The following is a 14,616-nucleotide window of genomic DNA, read 5'->3' as shown; positions in this document are numbered from 1 at the left end:
ACTGACTTATGTTTTTGTCTGCCACTCGTTGCTTCAATAAATTTCACAATGGTAGGGTGGCAGAGGATCATGGTCGGTCTCTCTGGATAATTTCTCCAAAATGTAGGTAATTTTTTGGATAATAACTAAATTTTGATTCTGGTTTTGTCATTTTGTCGTAGAACATGATATTATTATTTCAGAGCCAGCTTTTACTACGGTATAATGTGAAGTTAGGTAACTGGTTTCTTATCTGCTCTGATTTTATTGTTTCCTTTTATCCTTTTGCTACCTGTGAGTCCGCCAAGCACGACGAAAAATTCTTACATTTTTTTTTTAAATTATAACCAAGGCAGTTGATCAGTATCAGTCTCGGTGGTCGGCATTTCTTTTCTAACTGTGCATACATCGAATGCGCATATGTCGAAGTTGTCAAGTTCCATTTTTTAAGCACTAGCCGCTGCTAGGCTGATTTTTGTCTGGCGTTGACAATTTTGATTTTGGTCTTGATTCTGGACCTGAATCCAAAGTCCCTAGGGACAGACGAAACAGTTTATGCTACTGTCTTGGCTTCGCTTTTAATTTTCATGTCGTTTTGGGAACCCCAGCTGTTATTAAGTCTTTATAGGTTGGTCCACAGGATTTATTGAACGTTTATTTTCTATCTCATTTCCAAAGAAAATCAATACCTTCACTATAATAATCCTTGAGTTGCTTCACTATGAATTGTCTTTTGCATAACTTTGTTTACTTAAAACAAAACCATAAAAACGTCCAAACGTAACAAAAACTATTACATATTAATAAAGTTAAAACAAAAATACTCAATAGAAATATTATCGAATAATTAAAAACATAGTCACGTGCAACGTTAAAAATGTTTCTATCCGGTGCCGTGAATAGGTACTAAATTGACGAAAAAATATTCTAGGATTAATCCTCTGAACAGGTAGGACCACAGCAGGGGTAGTACCTCTACCTTACAGAAGATCACAGCTAAATAACATTATTTTCAAGCAGTTTTGTGTTCTGTTTGGTAGGTAAGGTAGGGCGGAATTAGGAATAGGGTTGGCACCGCGCTTGCGATGCTTCTAGTTTTGCGTCTATAAGCTACGCTAATCATTTACCATCAGGTGAGCCCTACCTTTGTTTGCTGACCTATTATGTAAAAAAAAATGCAAATCAGTGTTACCTACATAGGGATAAAATTAACAAAAACATTTCTATAAAATACCTTATTGTATTTTATGATAAAGGATTATTTATTTGCAGTCATATTAATACAATTATACGCAATACATACTACAAAGGAAAAAAATCAAACTCAGTTTGACCATTCTTCGAGATTTATCACATCATTTAATTAAAAAAAAAGAAACATTACTATTTACAAAAATAATATCAAATATATTATATTATATTACCTAAGCAATTAATAATAATAATTATCACATTTGTCATTTTTTTAATAACCCAGCTTGTTGTATGACTTGCCGTGTTGCATTGTTTATATGACGAAATCTGTCGGGTCCTAATTGTATGCCACCGTACCTAAAAAAAAAAGAAATAATAGAAAATTAGACAAAAACTACAACAATTCTAATGATTATATTATCAATCTTCTTTTAAAAAAAGATGGAAATTTGTATTTATTACTATAGTTATTAGTTTATATAAACATTGAAAAAGGCCATGTTCTATGAAAATGCAAGGTACGTCTCAATGATGGACTAAGAGTTGGCATACACATTACCAAATGGGAATGAAAGTGTAGAAATATACTAATAATAGAAAATAGTCTATGTGTTTATAGGTCTTTGGTTCCTCACATATCAAGTCTCCTTCCACAGTTTCATATATCTTAATATATATAAATTACGTGTCAGGTTATGTGTTTGTTCACGTTGGATTCCTAAACTACTTAACCGATTTTAATCAAATTCACACCATGTGCAGTTTGATCCAACTTGAAAGATAGGTTATATTTTGTTTTGATATATGTAATTATTATATTTAAGAGAAAAAAAGTCGGTACGAATGTCGTCAGGTCAGCTAGTACTTGACTTGTACGAGGAGTGTGAAGTTTATTCAGACAACTGTACTTCATAAGCAATGCATAATAGGCTACAACAGGAACCTAACAAAAAGGAGAACAGCAGGGCTATTCCGTAAATAACCATTTCGATATCGAGCTTCACCTGAGTGACAGCGCTCACTTCGAAAGCGAATCCACTTGACCTTGGTTTGGAATTCTGTAAACATTCCGTACGCACAAGCGATGTGAAGTGAGTGTCGAATCGAAGAGCGGCAATTTAGAGCTGTGTTTATTTTATCTATATTCTTTTCTTATGACTTTATTTTAGAATATGTGCATGAAGTCAAGTGTCGAATCAAGTCTCGAATTGTGATGTATGAAGCGGTAAATCCCCTTACAGAATACCGAATTCATACTATTAAATGTCAACATTCTCACACAACAGGGTTTGACTCGTCACCGCACTCACAAGTGTGGCGCTACGGGACTGTCGAGTTTTAATGAATACGAATTTGATATCTCACCGCGGATTGCGCTGTCGAGACACGAAAATGTTCTTACAGAATAGCACTACTGATCTGGTTTGTGCTGTCGAGAAGTACAACTAAACTGGTGCATAAGCACTTTTATATAAATGACTCGAGAATATATGACTCTATGAATAGGTTATTAAAAATATATTCACTTACTAAAGGACAATATAAAAATAAAGTTTTTATTTGGCTTCAACTGAAATGTTGCTTAAGCCAGATATAAATTAATTTTATATGACTGTTACAGATGGACACATACACGCATTCTCCAAACACACACATACACAAGAATATTTGATTTTGTTAACAATTGTTTGCCCTGTATTACACTCTCCGTCTAATTTGTAATCAAATATAGATTCCTAGAGGGAGAAACCCATTATTCTGAGACAGTTACTTAACTAGTTCAGATAACAGGTGCACTTTAATTTGAAATACTTTTTATTGTACCACCTTAATTGTAAAAGTATGAATTATACCTATTTATTTGTAAGCAATAAAATACTCAGATTAAGGCTTCACTTACCACCTAGAGACAACCACTAAAGTATTTTTTTGTTCTAATATCTGTAATAGATTCGCGGGTAGGCGGTGTGAGAAATAAGTCACGAAATTTTCGCTCCGTTATCTTTTACGTGTATAAAAATAAATAATAATTATTGTAAACTAAGTAATGCACTTGTGACATCCCTAAGTCTGCCAGCTATATTTCCTAATAAAATCCTAAATAATTTTGTACACTGGAACAGTATTCAAAGTATATATAAACGTGTCTACTATGGAATCAATAAAAAACAGTTTGGCTGAACTCTCAGAACAATTTAATGCAAGACTGGAAGAAATTCAAAAAGAAATTAAGACCTCTACTCCTGCTACCAGTCCTACGTCAAATATTACTTCTCAGTTTAATTCCTTCCGGCTATTCGTATTAAGTTCGTTGCAAAATTTGAAACTTCAAGTGGAACTGTTATCAAGGCAATATGACGAAACTGAGATGCGTTCACGAAGGAAAATGATACTAGTGCATGGTGTTCCTGAAACCAAAAAAGAAAATACATCAGATCTTGTCTCCGGTCTACTGGCCGACAAACTTAACACTCCTGAGGTAACTACGGATTCAATCTCTCGCTCTTTTCGTTTGGGACGTTATGATGGAGATAAGCCTCGTGCTATCGTGGTTAAGTTCCGTGATATCTCGCTCAGAAATAAAATATGGTACTCTAAAAAAGAACTAAAGGGCACAGGAATCACTCTGTCGGAGTTCTTGACCAAAAGCCGTCATGAAATATTCCTTAGTGCTCGTCGACGCTTTGGTATAACTAAATCTTGGACGAGAGAAGGTTCTATTTTTGTGGTAGGAAATGATGGAACTGGCCACAGAATTACTTCGATGTCAGAGTTAAATTCAATTTCAAATTCCTTGGATGCGCCGGCCCCGTCTTCCGCCACGATTGTCGCCGAAACCGTGAAAGATAGTAAGACGTCAAGCTTAAGACCTAAAAGAACCGTTAAAAAGTAATAAATTTTGCATACGGAAATATAAGCACTTAACAATTCGTTATTATTTACATCAGCCTACCTCACGGTAACTTTACTTTTATTATTGCAATTAAATCGGGTTCTGTACTACCTACTCTTTAAATAACATTACTTAAAGTTAAAACTTTTGTAACATAACTACCGCGCTTTGAATTTTAAATATGTAACGTAAAAATATTATCACTATAGGATATTGTCACTGATGATTTTCAACAAAGCAATAATGGTTTCAATAGGCGGGTATTTGTTGAATACTAAAACTTGACGTTTAGCGTTTTGATATTGCATGTTGATATTATTTTGATAGTGTGTTATACTATAATATTTTAGTTCTTGAGTTTCTTAGTGTTATCTTGTTTTATTAATAATAATTTTTACCTGTTGTTATAAAGCTGCTTTGATTCTTTTGTCTATGATATAAATTTTAAGACTTATGTTTTAATTTTAATTTTACTTTTATTAAAAGACTTTTAAGCACTTATATTTGGTGATATTTTTTTTTAATTTGTTTTATTTCTTTTTACATTTAATAATTGTTGTTATTTTACTGTTATTATTTTTTATTATTTTTAGAGATAGTTTTTAATTTTTTCTCTTTTTATTTAAATATTTTTAATGTCATTTCTAGTCAACTAAATTAAATTTCTACCGCATTTTTTTTTTTTTTTACATTTAACAATTGTTGTTATTATATTATAATATTTTTTAGAGATAAGTTTTAACATTTTTTTTTATTTTGTTTGTTCTTTCTTTTTTTTGTTATTATAATTTTTTTTTTTTGTAAGTTGCCGTGATGGAGGTTCTGATAGATTGTGTTTTTTGTTCTAATTACTGTACCTGTTTATATATTTTTTGTTAAATGTTGATTTGTTCTTGTTGTAAAATTTTCAAGCAAATACTTTCAATGCTGCTGGCGGGTTAGAAATACATTGCTTTATTTTAATATAATATTTTTATGAATATAATATTTTTATAATTTTTATATATACATTTTAATATTATTTTTATTTACATAATCTAGCATTTTATTATTGAATATTTCTAAGTATAGTATAACATGTCATTTTTAAACAACAACAATACATCGAGCGATGAATTTGCGTCTTTTTCGTCAAGTGATTCCAGCGAAGACAGTTTCCATAGTACAACTTTCATTCCACTAAATGTTACTTTAAATTCTTATTTCCCAGACTCGCTGAAAAACTTTAATATAGTTCACATAAATGCCCAAAGTATTCCGGCACATTACCCAGATATGCTTGCGTCCTTCGAATCCCGTAATATACATGCCATCCTGGTCTCAGAATCGTGGCTTAAACCTTGCCTACCATCGACCTCTTACTCATTACCAGGATTTCAACTTATACGTAATGACCGTGTTGGCAGGGTAGGCGGCGGAGTTGCTATTTACTTAAGATCATACATTCCTTTCGCCATACTTAGCGCCTCACCGCAGCCAACTCCTGTGGATACGATTGAATATCTTTTAATTGAGGTCACATTATCTAACACCAAAATTTTTTTAGGCGTTTTCTATAGCCCTTCTCTCCACATCGACTATTTTTCTTCCTTTGAATGCCTTTTAGATAAGTTCATTCCAATTTACAATCACAGTATTATAATGGGTGACTTCAACACATGTTTGTTAAAAAAGAATGCTCGCTGTAAGAGGTTAATGTCAATGATCGAAGCTTTTAATTTGCACATCTTACCCTTAGCTGCTACACATAACTTACCTGGCTGCATTCCATCCCTTCTCGATCTTATGATGGTAACTACTCCTTCGTCTGTTGTAAAACATGGCCAGTGTGCTGCCGAGGCATTTTCTAATCACGACCTGATCTATCTCTCTTACAAGCTTCGTCCTCCTAAAGCCAAATCAAGGACTGTTATGCAGCGTAGTTTTAAAGGTATGAATCTGGACCGTCTTCGCGAGGACGCACAGTCTACTGAGTGGTCAGCTATAACCGAACTCTCCTCAATTGATGATAAGGTTGAAATGTTTAACTCCTTGATAACAAGGCTATACGACACCCATGCACCTGTCAAACCAATTAAATTAAAGCACTTGCCTGCTCCATGGTTGACTGAGGACCTGAAGCTATTAATAGAAAAAAAACACCGAGCCAAACGTAACTTTAAGTCTACTAACACGGAGGCTAACAGGGAGAGGTATTATGGATTGCGGAATCGCTGCAATACATTGGTTAGAGATGCACAACGACGCCATATTCACTCATCTGTCGAAAACGGCGACTCAGCTAAGGTTTGGAAATTTCTACAAACACTTGGAGTTGGCAAACCCCCTAATAATACATCTTCTAGTAAAATTGATATTGAACTTTTAAATAAGCACTTTTCATCTTCTAGTCTAATGGAAGATAGTGAGAAAAAACTCACTCTAACTTCTCTTTCGTCAATTCCAACTCCTAATTTTCAACCGTTTAATTTCTCTTCATTTGCGGAATGTGATGTTAAAAAGTACATTTATTCAATCTCATCGAATGCCGTTGGTACCGATGGCACTAGCCGTAATATGATCTTACCTATCCTTGATATCCTTCTGCCTATCTTAACTCATATCCTCAACGAATCCATTTCTTCTGGTCAATTTCCTAATGCTTGGAAGAGTGCACAAGTTACTCCTATTCCTAAAAAATCAAATCCTTCGAATTTCTCTGACTTTCGACCTATATCTATACTCCCATTTCTTTCTAAAGTCCTTGAAAAATTAGTCTATAATCAAATAAACTCCTACCTTATTAAACATTCCCTTTTAAATCCCTTTCAATCCGGTTTCCGTCCTGGTCATAGTACGGTCACTGCACTGGTCAAGGTTACTGATGACATTCGCTGGGGTATGGACAACAAACAACTGACAGTTCTTACTCTGCTCGACTTCAGCAATGCTTTTAATGTTGTCGATCATGAAATATTGCTAAAACTTTTACGTACATTTAACATATCTCCATCCGTAATGAGTTGGTTTCAGAGTTACCTCGGTGGGCGCCGGCAGAGAATAAAAATTGAAGATTCGTTATCTTCTTGGTGTGAAGTCCGAGCTGGCGTTCCCCAGGGTGGTGTGTTGTCTCCATTACTGTTCTCCATCTTCATAAACTCCATATCCCAAAAAATTACTTCTCTCTACCACATGTATGCTGACGATTTGCAAATTTATACTCAGTCAAGTCTCGATAACCTATCCTCTGCTGTGGTTGCCACTAACAATGACTTGGCAACTATATACCAATGGAGTAAATCATATGGACTCAAAGTTAATCCTAGCAAGTCACAAGTCATTGTCATTGGGAGTCCCAATATCATGTCGAGAGTTGATTGGGGTAGCCTTCCTTCTGTAACATATAATTCTTCTGTAATACCTTACTGCACCTCTGTAAAGGATTTAGGCATTTACTTAGACCCAACCTTATCATGGAGCAATCATATAAAAGAACTGAGTAAAAAGACATTCGCGGCCATAAGCTCGTTGAGACGTTTGCAGTCATTTCTTCCCATTCCTACTAAAACTATGTTAGCACAATCTTTACTACTGCCTGTTCTTGACTATGCTGACGCAAGCTATACCAACCTAACTGAAGATCAACTTAATAAACTTGAGAGGCTTCAAAATGTTGCAATCCGATTCATATTTGGATTGCGCAAATTCGATCACATTTCTGACTTTCGCTCTAAGCTTAAGTGGCTTCCTATCCGTCTTCGCCGAAATTTACACATTCTCTCACTTCTGTATTGTGTACTATTTAAACCAACTAGTCCTTTATACTTGAAGAACAAATTTGAATTCGTTGGAGATCACAGTAAAGTACTTCGTTCGTCTGGAAATCTTACGCTTAGAATGCCTGTACATAAGACCAAATATTATCGAGGTTCATTTGCTGTTCAGGCTATTATTTTGTGGAATACTTTACCCTTACATATTCGCAAAGCTCAAAGCATTGGTTCATTTAAAAAACTCGTAAAAGACCATTATCTGTCTCTTAATAGGACTTAATTATATATATGTATAAATGTTTGTATGTATGTATATATGTATGTGTGTATTATTTAGCGTGTACTTATATTTTATTGTTATGTACGTGTATATTTATACCTATAGGAATATTGAATAGTTTATCATATATATTTTATTTGTATTAGTTGTATCTTATTTTGTTTGATGTACGTTTATTATACACCACCTACTTATTTCTTTTTTTTTTTTTTCCTCTAATCCTAACCCTAAGGTTGCCTGGAAGAAATCGCTATCGAGCGATAAGGCCGCCTCATTGTGCATTATACTTTTTTTTTTCTTTACAATTCTGTATGAAATTACTCTGTGTGGTGTACAATAAAGAATAAATAAATAAATAAATAAAAAATAATAAATGTAGCATTCTTCCACCTGCATGGCTCTCTCCATCGTCATCACAGTCTTGCAACATAGTTGTGCCTTTATCCGTTTTCCTTTCTATCCTGTACGCGTACATATTGTGTGTTGCATTAAAGATTTTTTTATTTTGTTTCAATTTAGCTAACACGGCACTGAAAATAAAAAGAAATTAGATTAATTTTATGAAGACAACATCGCATTTTTAAATGCTTTACTTTTATATAAAAACGAAAGTTAAATAAACATGTAATTTTATAAACGAATAGGTCGGCAAACAAGCATACGGGCCACCAGATGGTAGACTGTCATGGTAACCCATAGACACCTACAATACCAGAAGCTTCGCAAGCGTGTTGTTGACCCTACCCCTAATCCCCATAGTGTTATTTAGCTGTGATCTTCTATAAGGTCGAGGTACTTCCCCAGTCAAGCTACTCTAGATTTTCAACAGGATATATATCTTGCTGTGCACCACCTCAATAAATCTAATAATCATAAACAACTACCTACTTAACATCATTTATGCTGTGAACTTCGGCAGCGTGACCCTGGAATGAACTCTTCCTGTCTATGATAACCTCTCCATGTGTGATTTTTGGACAATTTATTTCTAACTGAAAATAAAAATGAGTAATTTTATAAATGTAAGTACCTTTTCTATACTTATTATGATATTTTTGGTTTCATATCTTTTATTATTATGTCGGTAAAATCGTAAAATATTATTCACATTTTCTCAATATGTAATTCGTATTTAAATATGATTTCCAAAAAACACGATTTACTAGAAATACCGACCTAAGCTCGGTCACCCAGGTACTAAGATTGATAAGATATAGGTAGATGAAGCTATTGTCTGAATTTGGAAGTTTAACAATTTCTGCATGTAAAGTATTTAGAACCAGTATACACTATAAGAATCATTTAATGTAAACACTAATGTGGCAAAGGAGGATAACAATTTTTTTTTTTAATTTCAAGAAGGTGCCAAAGAAGTATACAGTCTGCCTGATGGTAAGCGGATACTGTAAGCCAATACTATACGCCTACAACACTAGGAGAATTGCAAACACATTGCGAACCTTAAATTAACAACCTTACCTATCACCACACATAGTATACCTACATTTGATTAGGCCAAAAAAGATGTTTACCATTGTCTGGGCGTTTGTATTTAACTATAGTGTATGTTTGCAGACCCCAGACACAAGTACATCCAAGACGAGATTAAATGTGATGGGTTTATTATTTACTATTATAAATGGATTTGAGCATTAGGTTATTTTGTAATGTTTTTTTAAAATTTCAAATTAACATCCACAGGCTCTAAAATGCCCATGCCTTTCGCTTAACATCATGCATTACACTTTTCCTAAAGGTGATTTATTACTTAAGACTATAGATTGAGAGTCCCGTGACTGCCTAATAAAACTAGGACTTGGTCTGATGCTGACATGATTTTTTAATACAATGTCTTAATTTATTTTTGACTGAAAGTTTTGCAATTTTTCTTTTGCTCACTCACATCAGCCTTTAATATCACACTGCTGGGCACAGGCCTCTTTCCCCATGTAGGAGAAGAATCAGAGTTTAATCCACATACATATATAATAACAATCGTTATCAGGTGTACATTATAACAACCAGGACGGATGGCTTAACATGCTCTGCAAGGCACGGTAGGGAGACTCACAAGGACTACACAAATACTCAGACCACGGCAAACATCTGCATGGCCAGTACAAATGTTTGTCATGTGAGTGGATCGAACCCGCAACCGCCAGCGCAACAGCCATAAACCAGTCCTATGATTAAATAAATAATAATAAATAAATATCTACACAATACACACACGGTCATTTGTTCCTAAAGAAATCAACTTAATGCTTGTGTTATAGGTAACAGCCCACTGGTATGGCTACATTTTTTTTTTCAATAAATATACTGATAAATAATACATATATGAATAAATATTTATATTTATATTACACCCAGACTCGGGGTGGGAATCGAACCCACAACCCTCGGAGCAGAAAGCTGGGTCACTACAAACTGCACCAACGGGCTAGTCTAGATTGTTGCGCCTATGCATCGTTTTTTTTTGCATTTAGCCTAAATTAAGTTTACATTACAGCCTATACAGTCCACTGCTAGACATAGGCCTCCACAAGTTCACGCCAAAAAATAGCGCGAACTCATGTGTTTTGCCCATAGTCACCACGCTAGGCAGGCGAGTTGGTGACCGCAGGGCTGGCTTTGTCGCACCAAAGACGCTGCTGCCTGTCTTCGGCCTGTGTATTTCAAAGCCAGCAGTTGGATGGTTATCCCGCCACCGATCGGCTCTTTAAGTTCCAAGGTGGCAGCGGAACTGTGTTATCCCTTAGTCGCCTCTTACGACACCCACGGGAAGAGAGGGGATGGCTAAATTCTTTACTACCGTAGCCACACAGTACAAATTAAATTAAGTTTAATATTAAGTATTTCATAGCTTGATTTTTTAATGTATATACACACTCAATCACATGCACAACAACAAAAAAAATAACAATATCTTGTAATCTAAGTATTAGTCATATTAGGTACCTGTGACAAATCTAATGTTTTTTCTATACACAAATTTTTCTCTTCCTTCTTGGCTGGTTCTTTTGCGTTTATCATTTGCAAAACTTCCCTTATTTTCTCAACCCACTGGAATATTACCGTTTCTCCAACATTTTCTCTGAAATTAAATTTTTACAGTTTTAAAAAGAATTAAACTTTTTTTTGTTATAAGTTGATAAGAGATTTTAGTCTTAAGTAAATTTGACTTTTGCTTTTTATGACATTTAAAAGTTTTTCCAAAAATTAAAAAAAAAATGATTCAAACTGTATTCATTTCTCTTTTTACTTTTATAGTCTCAATAGGGATAGTTTAATATGTTTTATGTAATATGCCCTGAGTTTAATATGGAGTGGAAATGTGATTAGTAGCGGTATATCCGTTATTAAAGAAAGTAGTGCATACCAAAAAACTACTTCACAAACATTACACGAAATCAAACACTAGAGCTAAGAATACATGCAGGTGCATGTATGCATATACAAATACATACATTTATTTGTACACATTTCTATCTCAAACTCATCACAAAAATCACTTATGGTGGGAACTATTGTGATTTTCTATTTGCCATGGCAATGAGGAAGGGAAGGGTCTAAAACAGTAAAATACCACGAAATTTATCTAAAAACCTTGTATTTTTTTCTTTAACTTATGATAAAATCCCTTTGAAGTATAAAAAATTGAATTGATAACTAAATGTATACAAATTTTTTTGATAAAATATACTTACAAGTAAATTTCATTTAAACAATAATGAAGATCCTCTTTCGCCTTCCTGTCCATCCAAGGAGCTGATATTTCATACTTCGGTGGGTTTTTACTAGGATAACCTTCACACATGGTAACGTATAGAATTACTTCATTTTTATTTTCTTTTATTTTTATACTATACGATCTCGACTCTTCGCTTTCAGTCATCCAATCGTTATCATAAATCGAGCTAAGTGCTTCTACTTCTTCAATCTACAGTAAAACAATGTTATTTAAAATAGGTAAGTTAATAAATAAATAGTGATGTTGAATGGTATTTGTTTATAAAAAAATGCAGATGCACCTGTTTCGCTAAATTATCAGAATTCATTTTGCAGATTTTTACGTATTTAAAATCTTAACAATATTGTAATCTACTATTATAGAGTTACTATAGTATAAATTAAATTGTTTAATTGAATATTTCAATTACAAATAAAAATTACTGATACACTCAGGTATAATTTTACCAATTTCCATTATCACTTGACGAGTGGGTGTCAAAATGACATTACGTAGGGATGTTAAATTTAAATAGACGGCCACTCAGAAAGTCAGAAATTCTTGTCAGTGCTCCCAACTCTTGAACAAACTTCCCTAAATCTTTTAACAGAAGTCCCTAAATTAAAAACAAAACCCCTTTAACATGAAATTAAAATTATTTAAACATCAGTCAGATTGTTTATTTTTATTTTTCAAAGGGTTTTAAAATAGAAAAGAAATTTGTTTTTGTATACTTTGCTTTAGTATATTCATTGAACACGTACTTTTAAAAATTGATAATTGAGTTATTGAACATATTCTTTTAAAAATTGATAATCGAGGAATTGTTACTTTTTACGTTACGTGTAATAGAAAAATTGTTTTTTTTTTCCTTTGTAAACAATATTTAGGGCAAGACTATTGTTCCGTTACCAAAATAAATTGCTATATAGTAGGAACGATATTTACACAAGTACGTACATACGAACGTAGCAGTTTAAGATCACAACTGTCATGTATGACGTATTTATTATCTGTGGAGCAGTGCATGAATCGGTGACAGCTTTCTATAAGTATTACTATACTCTGTGGTGACAGCCACCGGCGGTCAAACACGCTCGACAGATTCTCTTTGCTCGTAAAACCATTGCTTTTTAAAAATTCGCTAAGAACCGTTAATCGCTTATAGTTCACCAACTTGCTTCAAGATTATTAGAATTGCTGCCCACGAGGAAAGCTGGATCATCGTGCAGTTGCAGACCCAGGTACGTTATACATTGTACTTCGTTTGTGCTGCTTGTCGTGAACATCGTTAACACTATGTATGTGACTCCTCCACCGCTCAGGTGCAATTTCCATACATATAATTGGTGCCAAATCCCGGGATCCGGCCTATTTCACAATTCGAGCTGGGTATATATGGTATTTTCTGGTAAAATCGTATCGATAATCGTAATAATCTAACCTGAAACATAATTTAACATCGCAGTTTTGGTTACTCCGTCATCGCCAGGTTGTCCATTTTCGTGCCTAGTATCAAGTAATTCTAATAATTGTCACTATCAAAAGGGCGTTTCTTCAATTTCATATCGTAAATAAGGGAAATATTCAGTGTAAAATCGTAGGAACAAAGTTATGCAATCACAAAATATCGGTGCTTAATTTCTTATCGGCTTACATTTTACTCTGAATCCATAATAGTTCCTTTAATTTGCATCATTATACATCAAATAATTATTATTTCTTTTTGAATATCACAGCGAATTCATCTAAATAACATTTAAACTAGTACGTAACATTTAAACAAAGGAGTACACGCGGCGACACAGATTGCAACATAATTTGTTCGATTTTCATACAATTCGAAAACGAACTCGCGCCGCTCGCTGTATGTGTTAACGTTTTAGTATTCCACCTTGTATTTGAGTCAATATATGTTAGTAGTAATTTTTTCCAACTTACTAATTAAAACGAAATAAAAATTGTATTATCTATTAAAAATTATATTTTTTTAGTAATTATTTTTATATCTACCTACATAATTGTTATTTTATCGAACTATCAATATGTCGTATTTATTAAGTAAACATTCTACACGTAAAATGAGTGCGTTTAAAAAAGGTAAACCGAAATCTATCGATGTTGACTATACAACAAAAGATTTACCTTTGTTGCGTAGAAAACGAACTATTGCTCATAATCGCTTACAAAAGACTACTTCAAAAATCGTACTTCCTCATTTTTCCGGTGACATAAAACGGTGGCCGGAACGGGAGTATTTTTGATACTTTTAATGAATTGATTCACAATTGTCCTTCCTTAAGCGATATCGAAAAGTTTCATTATTTGACTTCATCATTGAGCGGTGAAGCGTTGTTCGTTGTCAAGGCGTTCCCTCTCCCACACGAACATTACGAGCATGCGTATCAAGCGCTCATCGCTCGGTATAAGTGTAAACGCGCCTTAACATTTACATGTTGGAAGGATCTTTTAGCTATTGAGTTTAAATGTACTAACGGAATTGAATTTAGGAAACCGCTTGATTTATTTGAAGAAAATTTAACTATTTTAAAAGCTGCTGAGTTACCTATTCAACATTGGGATTTTATTTTGGTTTATCACATACCATCGAAACTTGATTCAACCTTACGTCGTAGTTTTGAGGAAAAATATTTAGATGTTGACCTCCCAACATATAAACAATTAATTGGTTTTCTTCGAACTAAATGTGAGGCTTTGTTGCGCGATACACATTTTACTGAAAATAAACTGAGTAAACAGGTCATCAAGCCTACATCATCGACAC

At 33.8% G+C, this 14,616-nt stretch overlaps 1 protein-coding gene across 1 annotated transcript; it reads right to left on the bottom strand.

The window, feature by feature from the left end:
- Positions 1–1,307: 1,307 nt before the first annotated feature.
- On the bottom strand, positions 1,308–12,362 carry LOC123664717 (protein IMPACT-B-like). Its single transcript, XM_045599216.1, has 7 exons — positions 12,133–12,362; positions 11,809–12,041; positions 11,060–11,195; positions 8,987–9,090; positions 8,471–8,628; positions 3,074–3,122; positions 1,308–1,530 (listed from the first exon to the last, which is right to left on the bottom strand). Exons 1-7 carry the CDS (start codon positions 12,157–12,159, stop codon positions 1,437–1,439), a joined length of 801 nt encoding a protein of 266 aa, XP_045455172.1. The 5' UTR covers positions 12,160–12,362; the 3' UTR covers positions 1,308–1,436.
- Between the last annotated feature and the right edge of the window lie 2,254 nt (positions 12,363–14,616).

This window comes from Melitaea cinxia, chromosome 22, assembly GCF_905220565.1.
Source record: "Melitaea cinxia chromosome 22, ilMelCinx1.1, whole genome shotgun sequence".
NCBI lineage: Eukaryota > Metazoa > Arthropoda > Insecta > Lepidoptera > Nymphalidae > Melitaea > Melitaea cinxia.
The sequence above is the reverse complement of the archived record's forward strand: the minus strand, read 5'-3'. Positions and strand labels throughout refer to the sequence as shown.